This window comes from Setaria italica, chromosome VII, assembly GCF_000263155.2.
Source record: "Setaria italica strain Yugu1 chromosome VII, Setaria_italica_v2.0, whole genome shotgun sequence".
Classification (NCBI taxonomy): domain Eukaryota; kingdom Viridiplantae; phylum Streptophyta; class Magnoliopsida; order Poales; family Poaceae; genus Setaria; species Setaria italica.
The window spans coordinates 17,805,734-17,825,223 of record NC_028456.1 but is presented as its reverse complement, the minus strand read 5'-3'; the positions used below and the strand labels follow the sequence as shown (position 1 = coordinate 17,825,223).

The 19,490-nt window shown below is 43.8% G+C and overlaps 1 protein-coding gene across 4 annotated transcripts; it reads right to left on the bottom strand.

Annotated features, from left to right (window-relative positions):
• Window positions 1–112: 112 nt before the first annotated feature.
• LOC101769543 (calmodulin-binding transcription activator 4) lies at window positions 113–10,746 on the bottom strand. 4 transcript variants are annotated; one of them, XM_012847740.2, is made up of 13 exons: window positions 10,410–10,746; window positions 7,011–7,136; window positions 6,811–6,926; window positions 6,229–6,317; window positions 5,964–6,009; window positions 5,406–5,570; window positions 5,144–5,330; window positions 4,381–4,505; window positions 3,685–4,095; window positions 2,916–3,598; window positions 1,291–1,882; window positions 853–1,179; window positions 113–520 (listed from the first exon to the last, which is right to left on the bottom strand). In XM_012847740.2, the coding sequence occupies exons 1-13, from the start codon at window positions 10,417–10,419 to the stop codon at window positions 437–439; spliced, it is 2,961 nt and encodes a 986-aa protein (XP_012703194.1). In that variant the 5' UTR covers window positions 10,420–10,746; the 3' UTR covers window positions 113–436. The 4 variants fall into 4 exon arrangements, with proteins under 4 accessions (XP_012703194.1, XP_022683700.1, XP_004975407.1 ...); XM_022827965.1 differs by adding an exon at window positions 10,232–10,311 and having other exon boundaries at window positions 5,144–5,570; window positions 10,410–10,744; XM_004975350.4 differs by having other exon boundaries at window positions 5,144–5,570; window positions 10,410–10,745.
• Between the last annotated feature and the right edge of the window lie 8,744 nt (window positions 10,747–19,490).

The window sequence follows — 19,490 nt, the reverse complement described above, 5'->3', positions numbered from 1 at the left end:
TGTTTATGGAAGTGCTGGGAAACTAAATGCTTTTTTTCGATCGTAAGTCAACCTAGGTACCATGTGAAGCCACATGTCAATGAGATGTAGGAATGTTATGTTATATCCCAAATGTCAGATATGTGGCGCATAATATTAGTTTCACAAGCAATTTGAAGGGCAATCCACATGTATACTTGTTGAGAAACGAACATCCAAACTAACTAAAGTGTACATCCCCTAAAATTACAAATAGCTAAATACAGTGTTCACAGAACTGCCATTCCCAAATAATTTAGGGAGTAAAAATACATAGAAGCAGCAGTCTACAACAGCCAGGCAAACACTGTACAAACTGACCACCATGAGGTCCTAGTCAGTAGCAAGTTGAACGCATCTCCTAAATACTTCACACCCTAGCTTTCGAAACTGAAAGGCTTCTTACATCTTGTGCATTTCAGAGCATGAAGTTGTTGATCCCTAATAACTCTAAGTCACTGTCAAATATTGATGTTACTTCATGTGATCCACCCAATTCAGCCTGTATTTACAATTACCATCTGGTTAGTCATAATATGAAAATTTGACTTGGATAAAAAGAAAGCAAACTTAGATGCACTCTACTGGTTGTTCTTCATTGATTCAAATGCTTTTATTCATCCAGCTGGGAATTTTCACTTTAGAAGTGTTACATTGAAATTTGCACCGTGTGCCATAAATCTGATCCGTTTGGAAGATATTAATGCCTCAGTCATTTGATATTTGTTACTCGAGTAAGTTACTATTTACTTCTAGATGATATTTGCTACTATAGTTTCCTTGGACAACATGACATGACGAGATTCAAACTGCTAAGTTCATTTAACTTCTTACTGTTGCATGGCGAAATTCTTCAAGCATTCGACGATACTGCATCCTTGCTTCAGTAGAGTCTACCATGGACAACACTCTTGACACAGCCTCCTTTACAGCCTGATCAACCTTCTGCCGACGGAAAACCTTGACCGCTTCATCATCATAAAAGTCATCGTCTTCCTCGTCATCATCCTCTACTGCTCCAACCATTGGTTGCTGCTCAGCTCGGAAGCCACGTAGACCATGTCCTTTCCGGCGCCACCTAAGTATCACTTTCTCTAGCACACTAACAGTGCTTACAATTGTTCTGTATTTCTTCCTCACTTGATGGCCTCTTACATGAGCCTGTACAAAGGGAGACCTTTAGACTAAACAAAGTACAATAAACTTGCCAGATATCATGCTCATGAGTTCAACATGGAGGCTATCCAATAAAACATTTCTCGATTCCCTTACCTGTATTTTAACCGCATTTCTTCTCATGTTGAGAAAATGTTTGCGCCCTTTCCAACCTTTGTATTTCTTCTGAATTGAAACAGCTGCTTTATCATAAAACTGGCCACTTGAAGCATGAGCTTGGTGGTACAATCTTGATGCGGCTGCAAGTTCGTCTATATCTTCTTGAGTCATTCCATATTCATCCCTAAGTCGAGCAGTCTTTTGCTGTCTCTTCCTGAAAGAGAAGGCACGGAAAGCATTCTGGATGCGAGCTGCTGCTTGAGCCGCATTTCTCACTGCTGCCAAAGAGTCCTTCATTGAGAGCTCATCTTCTGTGCCACCATGCAGTTGCGCACTCCTCTGAGATATGCTTTCCACTGCCCTCTCTGCTTCAACTTCAGCTGATCCTTTTGAAACATCGCTTTCTTCTATAGTAAGTGATGCAAGATAGCTAGTTAGCAGCACTTCTGAAAGATAACCTGCAAGGCCTGTATGCCCTCGTTCAGAAGCCAGGAAAGCTGCTGTTTTGCCAACTGGGTCTTGCGCACTGGGATCGGTGACTGCCGTCGCAGATGCACCAGCAGCGAGAAGTGCAGCAACCATCTTTTCCCTGCAATCAAATGGACTTGTTAATAATTATTTTTGAAGGAAGCTTGCGAGTTCCGCACCAATCAATAGCAAAATGTACCAACACTTGAAGCAAAATGAGAAGAAAAACTATAATGAAACACTGCCATTTCACTATGTTGATATATGGCACTATGGACAACTGAGTCCAGTACCTGCCCAAAACATATTGTAAACGAACATATCGATCTTGTATTTATTTTAAGACCATTGTTAGTACTATTGTTTCCAGGTTCTTCGATTGGCTAGTACCTAGTAGTTACCAATCTAGCAAGGTACCTAAATACTTATGAGAAAATGGCAAAAACCCCCCATTGTGACTTTAGGTGCTCCACAATGGATAGGAGGTAACCCTTTAATTCAACACGGGTAATTGCAATTTCAATTCAGGAGGAAGATTTTTACAAATGATGCAATGATAATGCCATGTGTCATGTGTGAGACGAAAAAGAGAAGAAGATTATTTGCAACACTGCTATAGTCCATGCGGATTACATGACACCTAAGCAATGATAGAGTACCTAGATGCACATGGGAGGCTAATCTAGAGTAACATCAGATGGTAACTTGGTTGGGGGGAGTAATGAAACCTTATAAAAATTGCAGGTTTTCGGCTGTAACAAATTGAGATGTAGGGGCGGTTTTGAAAATCCCTAGCTTGTATAGTTTTTTTTGTCATTTTCCTAATACTTAATGGTACCGGTCTGAAAAAGCTTGTAGAGGGAAAATTTATACTTTTATAAGTTTAATAAAAGAAATATATATACTTTATGCTGCTCAAGATTCTTTGAACGGCAACTACTTAGTTGCCAAGTTAACAGCATGATGGTATAAAAATAACACACAATAGGAAAATATTTCTTCAGTCAACAGAAGGATGTCTTCTGTCCATGAAAATTCTTATGGAGAAAATAAAGGGCGTACCCAGTGCTGAAAGCTCCCACACAAGATGGAGAAAATGCAGCACGAAAAAATGAAATTGGAGTTACCAGCTCTATAATATAAATTTTAATTACCTTCCAAAATAAGCAGCCCAATGAAGTGCAGTCCATCCATTCGAATCACGAAAGTTTAAACCAACCCCAGCACTGAGAACTGAAGACAGTGCCCACTCATAGCCTAGTGCAGAAATTAAGTGTATAATACCCTGCTCATGCTTGGACAGAGAAGAAGCTGTTCCATTTAATCCTTTGAGCTTCACTGATAACCACTGTTGTAGTCTACTTTTCAACAGTTCCTCCATAATTTGATCAACCATGCTTAGTGGAGTTTCACATCCTAGTTTGAGTTCGCCAATCAACCTATCCCAGAGCTCTTCATTCGTCCTAAGTTTCGGAAACTGTGCAGATTGGGGATCACCATCTGGAATTTCAGAGCTTCCATTCTCAGACAAAAGCATTCTAGAAAATTTGGCAAGAAATAATAACTCTTCACTAGATTTCAGGGGTCTAGAAGATGGTGTGAGGTCTGAGAAAGTAGAAGAGGTTGGTTTTGAGCGAAATTCAAATTCTTTGAAGTCACTGCAAACTTCTCTGTTCCCTGAAGTAATGCAGACTCTGAGTTTTCCACTGCTGTGCAGTGGTGTGTGGCAGCGAAGGACACCCGGCTGAACTATTTCAACAGGTACCTCACTGTCACCAAACATCACTGCCCAACATAAATTCGATGGATCACATAGAAATTCTCCCGTAATGATGACCTGAATAGATGAGATGGTGATAGGAGCATACACAAATGAGAACGGTTGGTGATATGGTGTTAAAATGCTAAAACTTCATGATTTACCTTGGTGATCTCATAGGAGAATGCCCATTCTGGAGAAATCTCTCGAATGTTAAACTGCTTCGTCAGTCCCAAGGTAAGTCTTGTATCTGCTCTGGAGTAGGGTTCAAACTGACCATGATCAAACAACAACTCTGTTATTTCAGAGCCCTGTGAATCGCTTTGAAACATTAATGGTGCTTTTGTTCTCCAATCTGGGTTCAGAGAGCTTTCAAGCCTACTGTCATGAGCTGAAAGAGTATCAGTTCCACTGTTCCCCTTGTTTCTCAGCATAAAGTTCGAAGATGGTGAGTCAATGGAGGCTTCCGGGCCTAAAAGAAATCTTTTAGCAGCAGAAAGCTGTATGCGCAAATCACTGCTGTCTAGGCTTCCTGGTGGATGATATTCAGAATTTTGTTGATACTGGACATCCGACTGTTATGCAGACATGCTAGTTGTTAATACACTTTGGTGAGGGTACTAGTGTACAAAGAGATTTCTGAACACAAAGGTATAGTTCTGATAAAGATAGGAACAAGACATTTTAAGTACATTTACAAAATGTACTAGTAGCATAAAGATTATCCCCAAACACCAATTTCAAAGTAAACATTGAATGCATGTCAACTTTCAAAAGTTCCAAAAGAGTAATGAATTGAATGAGGGTAAATTGTGTGTTCTACAAAGAAGAAGAAGAATCCTGAGTTACAATGTCCTCACCTGGTATATAGATGGAGTTGGTAAACCTGAACTGGAATGCAGCACATCTTCCCATGATGGTGCTATATTCCTGCCTAAGCCTTTTTGTGTTCCTTCTGGTTGAATTTGTTTTAATTGGTCGTCACCTGAATAAGGCAGCAAAAATAAATAAATAAATAAAATATGACTTTGTTAACATTGAACTATCAGTTTTCAGATATACAATATGATGATTTTTGACAACTTGTGCCAGAAGGACACATGTTGGCACATCACTTGGGCATCAACATGAAATTTGCATGTACGGAAATGTTAGAAATGTTTTATTTACCTAATTACAGAGGAATGAATGGAGATATTAAATATCTAGCGATACATATGCTCAATATAAAATCACATATTGGTTTCACAAAAAATAAAAAGAAACGATTTTACGCCTGCACATTACACTGTCACAGGAAAGGTTGCAATAGGCCCCATAAAAGAAAAGGAAAAGAAAGAAACTTAACTACACAAAGAGTTGACTCCATCCTAGTTCTGACAGAGTTCACTCTAGTACAAGAGTTAACACTATTCCATTTCCTTTCAACAAATTTACGTATTACAAAGTAGTCATCAATTATAAATATATCAATCCTGTCAACATGTCATCCTTTTCATAAACTCTCTTAGGTATGTACAGCTAGCATGCATAATTTGTTTTTTGAATTTTTCTTCCTAAGGATAAATGCAAGAATGACGAAGATATTTTCTAGTTGGCTGCTTATGTGATAACCCTTCTTACCAGCAGCCTCAATATTTGTAGCGAAGCCCAAAGACTGAGCTTTATTTGAGTAAATATAGTCATCATCATTGTCGTCACCCAAACTTAACTGCTCAGCTATCTTCTTCAAAGCCACATTAAGCCCAGATTTATTTTTTGAATTATCATTATCATCCCGATAAACTTCTGTAGTTTGTTCCAGACAAGTCTGTCCAAGCTCTGGTATGCTTAGTAAACTGCCACCATCTTTGTTGTACTCTTTGTTACCAGAATAGGAACTTACTTCAGTTACAGAGCTCAAATTAGAATAGCTCTGGTGGGATTCACTTCCCTCACTAGTGCCAGAAGTAGAGCTGAGATATTGGTTTCCATAGATGGCACTTGGATATCCCAAAGATGAAAAAGATTCTGGTGGTCCATTCGACAGTTGTGATGAATAATATCTGCCCTGGGAGGTGGGGGGGAAAACACGAATTTTTATGGTAAGAGTTCCTCTATTAAAAGTAAGAAAGCCATAAAATCAAAGAATCTCTTACTGTAGAAGTGCGTGAGAATAAATCTAATTCATTCTAAGCATAGTTTTAATTTTTCACAAATTTATTTTGAATAGAATGAAAATATTTTATGCAATTTTCAAAGGATAACAATTAATGAAAAGCATGAACTAATTCCGGTAAGTGGCATTTTCTGTGCTAAGAACTCAATAGGTCATCTTCTGTCCTGTCAGTATTTATTTGCAGAGTAGATGATCATGTTAAATGACAGCAGAAAAATTGCACAAAAGTATAGCATGGGAATGCTCCTTTTTCTAACGGAACATGTCAATGTTAATGTTACATACCTCAGCCACCTCTCTATACTGCACCAGCACAATGTGCTCATATGCACTGCGAAAATAGAGAATCTGTATCAAATAAAGTTTGTAACCACTGTTTCTTTTTCGCAGATAGATGTTTGCAAAAAATTCAATATATATACTATAAAAGTAATAAATTACACACAGTAACTCAGCACAGTTGCAACTACAGTGACCACATACAAGTTAGATTGGCCATAGATATCCATTTCAAAGGTTTTGAGCTAACTAAATGGAAAGATTATCTTACGGTTCCAACATCCAAAAACACCGCCTCTGGAAACATGGATTTTGCTCACCATGAGCATAATAGCAACTCAGAGCATCGACATTTCCAACCTGCAATGATGAGAAAATGTCATATCTGAGACAGAGGACGTTGACCAACAACCTCCTTCCAAAATTTATGAATCCACAACAAACTAGGGAGATAAAGGCACCTCTTTTGTTTTGAGTCTACTAAATGTTCATATTAACATTTGAAGACATGACAAATTTGTTATGCATACTCTTAAGACATCAAGAAAATGTTCAATTTGAAGAGGAGGCTTGATAAAGATCCAATGGAAAAATATGCAGTAATTGAACATGTGTGCACTGATATCCATTTTCTCCGATATGCATGCTAACAAACACAATAGGAGTCAACTAAATGCAATATAGTTGATGCGATTGGCATGATAAATGATTTGCCATATCAACATCTTAGACTAACACCCTCCCAAATTTCTTTACAATGTGATTTGACAAAATTGTGAGTTTTCAAATATTGACAGTATAAAAATTTAACAAACGCCATTGAACTAAACTATAGAGAATATGTGAAATAAACCTTCAATCGTTCATGAGCCTCCCCAACAGTTCTTCCATCCTTCTTCCTCCGCCATGTGTGGCCATCTCTTCGGAAATACCGATTCACACGACGATTGTAAAGGAATAGTGAACCACCTGTAAAAGAAACAAAAATGCTGTCAAGGCATCTACACAATTATGCAAAAGGAAATTTCTCAAATTAAGGGAATGCAGCTATACTGAGTGGCTTTTTTGGTGCCTCATGGGTGATCGGGAACCTCTCGTGATTCTGCAAGATATAGTATACTTCAGAAGGCTTTAACCACCTACTCCTTGCTTCCTCGCGAAGAACGTTGATGTCAAAACCTACAGACACGGAAAGAACCAAAGAATAACAGGATAAGCTGACAAGGCATAGTGCTAATAAATTTGTGCTAAACCCCACAGGCCACAGTAAAGTTGTAGCACTAACATGTACTTTTCATCATGGGTTATGATTAGTTGAATCAATTATTTGCTTCTCAGTACAAAGATACCATATATAGTTAGAAAAAAAAACCCAATCCATTTCAAGCTCGTCTAAGAAATATAATAATTTCTTAGAATGGGTTCAAAACCCCAACAGAACCATAATGTTAGAGCATATTTGGTAGTTGTAGATATACGTATCATAGACTGCCATATGTATCCGGGGGAGCCTGCCCCCCAAGTCTTGTACACAATATAAACCGGCCGAGAGGCTCAATGCAATACAATCAATCTATTATACCCAATTCTATTCCCTCCTGCATGGTATCACGAGTTTAGGGTTTCAGATCCTAGGCCAAACCTTTCGCTTCCGCTCGTCCCCCCGCCTCCCGCGCGCCGCCAGCCGTCCTTCACGACGCACATCCAGCGTGCCCCCTCGACGGCCTCCTAGCACACCCCCGGGGAGGTTGCCCATGACCTCCGCCTGGGGCAGCGCCCTCCGTCTCCACGGCGGATCCAGTTAATCCGCCGCCCTCCGTTGTCACGCAAGATCAGATCGTGAAGAAACTCACCCAAGTGTCATCCTCCCTCCTCGTCACCGCTGCCCTCGGCCGCGCGCCTCTGCTCCTCGCGCCGCCGACCTCGGCCACGCGCCTCTACTCCTCGCGCCGCCGCCCTCGGCCACGTGCCTCTGCTCCTCGCACCTCCGACCTCGGCCACGCGCCTCTGCTCCACGAGCCTCTGCTCCTCGCGCCGCTGCCCTCGGCCGCGCATCCCCTGCGCCACCGGTTCCCCCGCACCGCGCTCACCACCACCTCGCGCCGCCGTCCTTTGGCGCGTGATTTTCTTGTGCCGCTCCGTCTTTTCTACCTATGTACACCTGGAGGTTCTACATGAGATGCTCTTACTGTGTCTTCTTTTCCTTTTGCCTGATCAGAGATCGGGATTATGTTGCCCACCGCCCGTCGACCTCTCGCCTCTACTTCGACATCGGCGTCGACTTCACCAGCTCCTGCCCCGTCTTCGACTGTGCGGCTTGGTGTGATGAACGGCGCCCTAGGGGATGCCCGTGTGCCCCGCCCTCCTCACTGCTTCGTCCACATGTCGACCTCCGCCGGCTCGTCGTTGCCTCCACCGATCGGGACGCCTCCGCCGACTTCGCCCATCGTCGTCTCGCCTCGCGCATACTCGGTCCGATCAGCCAATGTGCGTGATCCACCCGACTCCTGTAACGTTCGTCCTCGTATTGCGCGCCTTTTCCCCAAGTATGAAGGGCTACCGCTGCATCGCCTCTTAGAGCAGCAGCGGCGCCACCCGTGGTCTCCTTCGCCGTTGCATCCTCACCGCCGCTGACCACATCAACGACCTCGTCGTCGACTACGAGTCGCTGTGCCTTGCGCGCATGGTCTTCATCAGGCTGTTCGAGTTCTTTGCCATCTCCTTCGAGCTCCGTCGCCGCGTCATCCGGATCATCCGGCCTTGCATCAGATCGTCCGGGTCTACCTCCTCGCTTCGTCTAGCACCACCTCGTCGCCAGTGCCGCCGTCTCATTTCCACCTCGTTCGTCTACTCCAGCACCCGCGGGCTGCATCGGCATCTTTTACCTCGCCGTTCTTCTGCGCCTGCGACCGCCTTGGAGGCCTTCTCTACTGGTTCCTTAGACGCTGACACATGGTTGGTGCCCTCTACCTCGCACGTCCAGTATTGGCAACACTGGTGCATGCCATCATCCCCGACTGGGCCAGCGAGCGCCCCGACCGCGCCAGCGAGCGTCCTGACTATCCCGGCGAGCGCCTTGACCGCGCCGGTGAGCGCCCGACCCGACCACGCGGGCGAGCGCCCCGACTGCGTCGGCGAGCACCCCAACCGCAACGGCGAGTGCCTGACCGCACGGGCGAGCACCCCGACCACACCTCCTGCTCCTCCGCGCCCTGTCACTCGGTCTGTGACTGGGGCCATCCAGCGGTGCTCTAGCTTACGCCAACTCCGTCGTCTACGTCGGCCTGGCTGCATCGACTTTGGCATCAACCCCCCTCCCCCTCTACAATTGCCTCGACGCGTCACCATCTTCGTCTTTGGTGTCTTCCTAAATGCGCCACCATCCTCTCGGCGCCTCCTCATGCGCCCGCGGCTTCATCTACGGCTCCCTCGTCTTTGGCAACTTCAACTGCTACGTCGACCATGGCTACTCTACGCACGGCATCCGCGACCACGGCTACTCGTCCTCCTGCTCGGCTACCTCGACATCGGCACAAAGGGCTATCATCTGCATGAGTTACTCGCCGGTTTTCTCTCCAGTCGCAGCATCCGCACCGCACCGACGTTATCACTGCGAGGGGATGTCAGTCCATCAGCTTTTTGCCTTCGGCTTCTTCTCCAGTCTCACCGTCTACGGTGCTCCCGCTGTGATTGCGGGGGGATGTTAGAGTATATGTGGTAGTTGTAGATATACGTATCATAGACTGTTATATGTATCCGGGGAAGCCTTACCCCCCAAGCCTTGTACTCAATATAAACCGGCCGAGAGGCTCAATGCGATACAATCAATCTATTATACCTAATTCTATTCCCTCCTACACATAAAACCTTGCCAAGACTTGCCTATTCTGCTATTCATATGGTACAAAATAAAGTTAGTGAAATCCTAACACAAGAAAATCCCAAAAAAGGGCATCCTTTTTGCTTCCAAAAGCTTGTTGCAGTTGTACCAAAAGTTAAACGACAAATTCGAGACCCAGTTGGCTGGAATGGAACACGAGCTGCTCCAAACTGACCAAACAAAACTTGATGAAATCCGGCTTTACATGCAGCTGTAACGGACTAACGGTAGTTCCTACCTCGTACCCAAATCGAAAATTTAATCCCATCCTTACGCTCGAAAAGAGCCTGATAGGCACCCTATTCGATCAATCGCAGCAGAAACAGAAGGGCCCAAGAATCCAATTCCCAGGTGAAACAAACAATCAATGGACAAATTTCCCAGGTAAACTTACTAGGAACGGCATCCTGCTATTAGTCCCTTAGCAGCATCAGAAAGAATCGAGGGCGCACAGCCAAGAGCCGCTACTCGCCCCTACCCAGGTCAACTCCAGGAAGCAAAGATGACGCCTTGGCCTCGCCAATCAAAGAATCACCAAATAAACGATGAGAAATCAAAAGGAGAACACTCACTCTGGCTCATGGTCAGTTGCAGAGATCCAGCAGCTCCCAAGCTCCCATGGAAGCGGAGGAGGAAGGGGCCAAGACTCGGGTCTCCCAAGACTCAGGTGCCCCAAGAAACGGTCCCCCAGCAATCAACCAAAGCTCTGAAAGCCCCTATCACACGGAGACGGATCCTCTGCAGTTAGTCCCTCTGCAGTTGGAGAAGCCACAAGTACTTCTTGGATGGAGAAGCAGAAGGCAGCAAGAACTCTTCCTGCGCCCTTTTATTGGCTCAACAGATGGAGCGGCAGAGTCACACAGACAGGGGATGGTACATCAGGGTGAGAGAAGGCGAAGGGATCAGCCGAGTTGGTTGCTTCTGCGATTCAAGACAGCGACCGGCCTTTTGTCCCCCTGTAGAGTCTAGTCCATCCACAGAAATTTATTGCCAGTGCTGATTGAGGATAAACAATTGTGATAAAAACACATGGAATTTTCATATTGCCACGAGCAGCTGGGCAATCCTGACTTAAACTGCTGCCTTTGAATTCTTTTTCCCTCTGCTCTTTTCATTTTGGTTTTGTTTATAGCTTGACTTGGGGACTTGGGCTGGGAGGAGAGATGATGCCAGGAAATCATTTTGGGAGTAGGATTGGTCAGTCCTTCACACCTGACCGCGAAAGCAATTGTTTGTTGTTTCTGCAGGAGGGTTAGGTGAATTGCGTCAGTAGTCACGAGCGTAAGTTGTAAATGAATGTTTGAGTATCTGCTGATATTCGCATAACTATGGCCGGTTCCTTTAGTCGGGTGTTTGGAAGACAGGGGTTAAACTTTAGCCCTATCACATCGGATATTCGAATGCTAATTAGGTGAACTAAATATGAACTAATTACAAAACTAATAGCAGAACCCCTAGGCTAAATCATGAGACGAATCTATTAAGCCTAATTAATCCATCATTAGCGAATGGTTACTATAGCACCACATTGTCAAATCATGGACTAATTAAGCTTAATAGATTCGTCTCGCAATTTAGCCTAGGGGTTGTGCAATTAGTTTTGTAATTAACCTATGTTTAATACTCCTAATTATTGTCCAAACATCCGATGTGACAGGGTCTAAAGTTTAGCCCTTGTCTCCCAAACACCCCCTTAGTCCATAGATTAAATAGCTGTTTGGTTTCATGGACTAAAATGGACTAAAGTCCATAAATGCTGTTGAACAAAGACCTTTTACCCCTGAGGAGGAGGTACCCCTGTTCTCGCGTGAACAAACAGCCACACCTACTCTCCGCGCTCTCCATCCTCCCTACCTTCTTCTCTTCCCGAAGCACCAGAGCACGGGCCCGCCCCAAGCTCGCCGGCGCCGCCCACCTCCTGGCGCGCCAAATCAGCTCCGGCCGCCTAGATCCACTCGGGGCTCGAGTTGCGGGGTGGGATAGGGCTCCAGGAGGCGGCAGGGTGGAGCTGAGGTTCGGGAGGGGACGGGGCTCCAGGAGGCGGCAGGGGAGCATGCTCGTGGTGGGGGTGGGAGCGGGAGGAGGAGGAGCTGCTCGCGGCGAGGGTGGCGGAGGAGCCTGCTTGCGGTGGGCACGGGCGGCAGGCGGGACAGCGGTGGGGGTCGGACAGGAGGGTGGCGGCGGAGAGAGCCGGTTGGGAGGGTGGCGGCAGGCACGGGCGGCAGGCGTGACAGCGGCGGGGGCCGGGCGGGAGGGAGGTCGGCGGCGAGCGGAAGGGCGGCGGGGGCCGGGCGGGAGGGAGGACGATGGCGGGTGGAAGGGTAGCGGAGGGCCGGGCAGGAGAGAGCCGGGTGTGGGAGAGAGAGCAATAAAGGAGGGGTAGCCAACACCTTTAGTTCATTTTAGGTGGGTTTTGCGGACCAGATGACTAAAGTGTTTAGTCCACTTTTCGTCCATATAAAGTGCTGATTTTAGTCCAAGGTGGAACCAAACACCCCTTATATATTTCGTCAAAAAATGTATATTAAGAGCATCTCCAAGAAAATGGCTATCTCCCTCTCTAAGCTAAAATTTGGCAAGTTTGTTAGAAAAGTTTGCTCCAACAAAGTTGCTATCCGGATGGCTATCCCATCCGGGTTGCCAAATACTCACCCAGACTCTCCAAACTTGGCAAGTGGGTTTGGCTTGCCAAATGTGGGTCCGACGACCAAAATAGAGAGTGCAAAATGGAGAGTATGTTGTAGTGTGAAATGGAGAGATTGTTGGAGTGGATAGAGAGTGTAGATTTATAGAGAGAAATCTAACTGTTGGAATTTGAAGAGTAGGAAATGGATAGTCTGTTGGAATGAGCAACTCAATATGGACATGAATCTTTTTGCCAACTTAGTTAGAGAGTCAAATGGAGAGAAAAATAGATAGTACGTTAGAGTTGCTCTAAACTCTTTTGTACTAGGTATATATTTATGTCTAACAATATCTCAACCTAGAAAGCAAGGTGATTTTGCATTATAGATATCCAAATTCAAGTTGAAGACTCAACATGACCGGTTAGAATGTACTCCCTCCGTCCCAAATTGTAGGTGCTTTTACTATACATCTAGACATAGTGTATAAGTGTATAGCAAAATCTATGAATTAAAAAACCAAAACGACCTATAATTTAGGACGGAGGGAGTATAACCACTGTCTTCCACCTTACTGGTTCAATTAGACTCATTTCCTAAATAATTTGTGACATTGTCATGCATCAACACGATGCCTTGCATCTTAAACGCAGGCTACAGTAAACTCGAATATTTAATCCCCTTTCCACACTCGAATTTTTGAATCGGTCAGAAATCAAGAACAACTCATTCCTATCTTCTCCTGCATCGGCTACTCATGACACAGTGCTGCTACCAACCTCCATCACCAAAGAGATCTGCCCTCCCTCCTCCTTCCGCCCGACAAGCTCACCTCCGCCGTTTGCTGCTGCCTCCCCCGTCTCGGCCGCTCCCGTGATAACTCATCGCCGGTGCTCACTCCTAGCCTCCTCCATTGCCCACCCAACTGGGGAACCCACTGCCATCCGTCTCCGCTCCCTTGCCGTCTCAACCGCCACCACCGCTAGCCGCGCGAGCTACCCGAAGCATACAGTAACCTCAATCCCCAATCCTAAACACCGAAATCCAAACTCTAAAGGCTCGCCGAAGGATGTCACCGTAATCAGAGGAGGAGAAGCAGAGTTGTGGCGTTCATCGCTTGGTCAAAGAGAATTGAGTGCAAGAGCTCCTCAAAATACTTGAATGTGATATAATTTTCCCCTTTATTTAAACATGAGAGTCCGTACACTCTATTAACGCTATAACAAAACCATTATACTAGGCAGACCGGCCTGTGGCCTAGACGCCTAGTCGCAAACTCCCGAGCAAAGGAGGCAGCTTGCAGGTGGCAAAAACACCGCGCCCTGGTGACGCCATTTAGAAAAACCATAATGTTAGGAGAATGCTTCGCAATGGGTTAAAACAACATTTCATAGCATATTTGTGCATTAAATTTCAGAAGAGATCACTCTTCCATCTACCTTATGTAGACATGCATGTACCCCCAAATCCTACTTTGTATAAAAAATGGTAGGGACGACGGTAAAGCCCATCATAGTTACCTTTGCAACTCCTAGGCTTTTTCTTTCTAATAAGAACATAGAAAAACAACACGTTTAACATGAGAAGCTAATTTGTGTTTTTCCCCAAAAAGTATGATACGAAATTCAAAACTTGAGAAGAAAATAGGCTTAAAAAGACTCCCTCTCCTTCCCGATTCATTTCAAAAAAGCTTGTGTAAAAAAAATGGAAGTTCAAAAAGTATGGTTCTGTTGGATTATTGCAGGTGGCAAAAAGTCTACACACAGTTGCGGTGTCATGTTCTCAGTCAAGAGCAAGATGGAAAAGTCTATTACTCCTACTCCAGACACATCACTCTCACATTTAGTAATAAAAGGAGAAAGCGAAAAAGTAACGCACCGCGTCTAGAAAAAGAAAAGTTATATTTGGCAGCACTGTTATCTTCTGAATAGTGTATAAGTATTTCCAAACAAAATTAGCATATATCGCTATCTCACACCAGATTACCACTGCAACGATCGCCAAGCTCAACATGAAGTGGTCTCACTCTATCCTCATGCGTGGATGGTGTACTTGAGCTCACAGTCACATAGTAGGTTTGCTTCCTTTACGAATTGTTACATCATCACAGATTGTGGATTGTTACAAATCGAGTCTACTCCCTCCATCCCAAATTATATTTTCACTTTTTAAGATTCATAGCTTTTGCTATGTATATACTGACATAACGTGTATGTATGTACATACTTAAATTTCAGAAAATGACTTATAATTCGGGATGGAGAGAGTACATCAACAAATTGAGTAGGAGAGGATTGATGTATTGTAACAATACTCTTATAGATTGTAGATGATGAAATAAAATTATCCCAACCACTGGATCAACCAAGGATGCACGTAGCCATACTCACATATTGTTGTTACAATCTGATTGTTAAATTTGGCTCCCTAGGAGTAGATTGTTATTACCATCTACAATTTGCTTGTTTGGCTCCACCGTAGATTATGCAGGCTGCTTTTTACAACACGTGGGAAATAGGGAAGATTTCGCTGTTACTGATCCCAAGTGCGTCCAAAAATAGCTGAGGCAGCCGAGAACTACTGGCCAAAATACATTGGTCAAAAAAAGGCAACAGGCATGCGTTCCGAGCATTCATCTCGAAGGTACCAAGAAGATACAAGGACAGTAACTCTCTTGTCTTGTTGTGCTGTGTTTGTCGTTCGTTTGGATGCTGAAGGGAATTGTTGCAGTCATGTATGTAACTGAGCTCTTAAATCGGTCAGCTGTGTGTTGGTGATTTTTTTTGTCAGATTCATGTGTGAATTCGACCAACAAACTTTCCGTGGGAACGAAGATTTAGGCCTGGTTTGGTTCGGTTGCACCCGTCACATCGAATGTTTAGATACTAATTAGAAATATTAAACGTAGACTATTTACAAAATCCATTACATAAGCGGAGGCTAAACGGTGAGACGAATCTATTAAGCCTAATTAGTCCATGATTTGACAATGTGTTGCTACAGTAAACATTTGCTAATGATGGATTAATTAGGCTTCGTCTCGCCATTTAGCCTCCACTTTACGAATAATACTCCTAATTAGTATCTAAACATTTGATGTGACACTTGCTAAAAATAAGCAAAGGAACCAAACACCCCCTTAATACTCTAGAGAGTGTCAATAGGTTCTATCCCAGCCGTTTATGTACCAGTTCTGTTCATTTCGAGATATGTACCAGCGCTGCGTCGTGGCCCCCGCCGGCCCGAACTCCGCCACCGCCTCCACGTCCGCCGACGCCGCCCCAGTCTCCACTGTAGTCTCCCTGTTCCCCTCCTCCAGCACCTTCGCGGGTAGCCTCGGCGTCACCGTCTCTCGCAGTGTCGCACCATGGCCACCACCCCGCCGGCACCATCCTCACCGACGGCTGATCCGTGCGAGGCGGCGGCGGATCTGGTTCAGGCGGCTGCGGGGTCAGGTCCCAAGCCGACGCTACACGATCGGTCCTCCGACCACCAACAGTGCATTGCCCACGACGGCCAGGCCGCCTGATCTCGCACGGGCGTGCGACGGTGAAGGCGGGCCGCCCCTTCCTCAAGCACGAGTTCTTCGTCAAGACGCGCGACGCTGGCATGGTTGAGTTCCTGGCTGTTCTATGGTGGCCGGAGCTCGACCTCACCGGCGGTCGGCATCATGACAGCTTCAGCCTGATCTGGCGGCGCCAGCGCCTGTTTCGCGTGGTCAGAGCCCACACGGCTGTACTCGAGGGGGGAACTCGGCCGGGTGCTGCAGCTCGTCGACCTCCGGTGCATCGCAATCAGCGGCACCAGGAGACCGTGGTCGAGTCCGGAGGATAGATGTGACAGGCCAATAGAAGATAAGCTTATCTAACACTAACACTGGCTGAGATGGTTTGAGCCTCCAGAGGTATGTAGTGGAATTTAAGGCGTGATAGTAAGGGGAAGAGAGGCAGAGGAAGATTAAAATTGAGATGGGAAGAGTCAATAAAATAAGATTTGAAGGGATGGAATATATCCAAAAATTTAGTTATGGATAGAAGTGCTTGAAACTATTCGTGTGTTCGAATCCTAATTTGTGGTTCTTTTTATTGGGTTTCAACTATAGAGTACTTGGGGCTCAAAAGCTATGACGTTGATATAGTTTTTTCATGTGGATAACAAAATAGGCAATTTTCATACTGTTATAGGGCTCTTTTGGTGGTATACATGTTTGGTAAATGGATGATATATGCTATTAACGAGAAAGCAGCAAATAAAATTTGGTGGTATTATATGCTATTTAATTTTAAATATTATTTTTATTTTGATGGATATGTGCTTTAGTAATCCATATGATGTGTGGAACATGTTGCCGAGTTGTATTCTGTTTCAAGATCTGTACGAATTGTATTCATGTAATTTGAATCGATACACATATAGAGTACATTTTTTTTGAGATGGTACATCTTGTCTCATGATAATAAAAAAAAATTGTGTACTGTAACTATTTTTTAGCATGATACTACGTTTTCTACCGTTACATGCGTTGTTCTGTTGAGTTAAAAATTTGAATGGGTGGCTGTGGTTGTTTTGACCGGGTGTGCTAAAAGAGTGAGTGGTTCACATTTGTATCAGATTTAACTTGTCGAGCAATCAAACATATGTAACATGACACCTTTTTCTCTCACGATGCGTTTTTAGGAAGGGGCATGAAAATTAGTGGTGGGAGTTGGAGAAGAGATTCACTTGAAAATATGATTTTTAGTCTCATTCCTTTATTTGTCTTTTGAAAGGAATTAAAGTGTGAGAATTTAAGTGAGACTTCATATCCCTTGTTTGGTATAAGGATTTTAGAAGGGGAAAATCATATCTTAAGTCATGATTAACAGTGTAGATGTATCCATCTTGCACTTAAGCACTTAAAACAAACTCCCACCCAATTCCCACCCCTCCCCACGGGAAGTGATTCGTAGAAGTTGCTCCTATAAACTCCCATTCCTCATCCCATTAAAATTTCCATACCCACCAAACATACAAGAGAATTTTAGTCTCTCATACCTAAAGTCCCTTTCCCTCCCACCAATTACCTCCAACCAAACAAGCCCTCAATCCAAAGGACATGTTTAAAGAAAATTGCATACGGTTCGAATACACTCGCCTGGGACAAAAAGGAACGGATCTTGAGGAGGTTTAGAAGTGTTTGGATCCTTGAACTAAAGTTTAGTCCTTGTCACATCGAATCTTCGAATGCTAAATAGGAGAACTAAACATGAGCTAATTATAAAACTAATTATACATACAGAAGCTAATTCACGGGATGAATCTATTAAGCCTAATTAATTCATGATTAGCACATATTTACTGTAGGATCACATTATCAAATCATGGACTAATTAGGTTTAATGGATTCGTCTCACAAATTAGTTTCCATCTGTGCAATTAGTTTTGTAATTAGTCTATATTTAATAGTCTTAATTGGTATCTAAGGGGGTGTTTGGATACGAGATACTAAACTTTAGAAGGGTCACATCGGATGTTCAGACGCTAATTAGGAGGACTAAACATGAGCTAATTATAAAACTAACTGCAGAACCCTATACTAATTCGTGAGACGAATCTATTAAGCCTAATTAATCCATCATTAGCAAATGGTTACTGTAGCACCACATTGTCAAATCATGGACTAATTAGGCTTAATAGATTCATCTCGCGAATTAGACTCGATCTGTGCAATTAGTTTTATAATTAGACTATATTTAACACTCTTAATTAGTATCAAACATCCGATGTGACAGGTACTAAAGTTTAAGTTCAGGTGTTTGTCAAACACCCCCTAAATATTTGATACAATAGGGATTAAACTCCGTTAAACCAAACGGGCCCTTAGACCCACCGGATTGAACGCGTTGCAACACGCGCGTAAAACGTCCTTTTCGACTTTCCGTGTAGTTTCCGCGAAATTGTGACTGTACTTGCCTAGCCAGGGGACCTCCACTTTATGCGAGAAACAAAAACACGCAGTACAAACTGGAGCAGGACTTGAAATGGAAGGTTCACATCCGAATCTCTAGCTGCTAGGGGCAGAGACATGTTAGGACTTAGGACTACTGCTGTGCATTTAAGAACGACTTGACCTGGACTCTGTAGTGTAAATTGATAATTGATTGATGATAGCAACTGCTTGATGTTATTTGTCCTTTGGCAATGATTGTGCTCTACTATTACCACGTCGTTAGTTTCTAGTTCCTTCGAAGGGCATGTTAATTAGGATTTCAAAGTAGTCTTTGGAAATAGCTTGTTTGATCATTACGATACATTATCGACTGTTACAAAATTGATACTGTACAAAATGGTTTATGAAATTATAGGATCTTTTCATACAAAATTTGTACACTAAACATATGCATAATTTGTGTTTCGGAAAGAGAGGGTGAAAGCATCTCCAACAGTCTCTCTTTCCCCAATTCAACTACCATACTGGGAGAGTTGATAAGAAAATAGTGCTCCAACAATCTCACTTTATTTTTTATTTTTCCTAATAATTATTGGGACAACCCAATAATTTACCCCAACTCTCTCCCTAGATAAAGGAGGAGTTTTGACTCTCCCAATACGGCAGTTGGATTGTGATGAGATTATTGGAAGACTGCAAAAGCAACTCTCCCAATAACAGCGAAATAATCAACTAGTTATTAAAAAATATTTATTGGAGGACTGCTGTAGATGCTCTGAGAGGGGTTTCTTTGGGCATGTGAAGTTGTGCTCTCTCCAATTACAACCTGCAGACCTACATGCTCTTTCTGTTCTTCTACGAGAAAAGACCAATTTACACACTACAACTAGCATATGACTAAATATATAAAATGAGGGGATCTGAATTAAGGGGGCCTTTGCATATTTAGGTCCCGTTTGGTTCCGCTGACTTATTTTTAGCATCCGTCACGTCGAATGTTTAGATACTAATTCGGAGTATTAAATGTAGACTATTTACAAAACCCATTACATAAGTGGAGGCTAAACGGCGAGACGAATCTATTAAGCCTAATTAGTCCA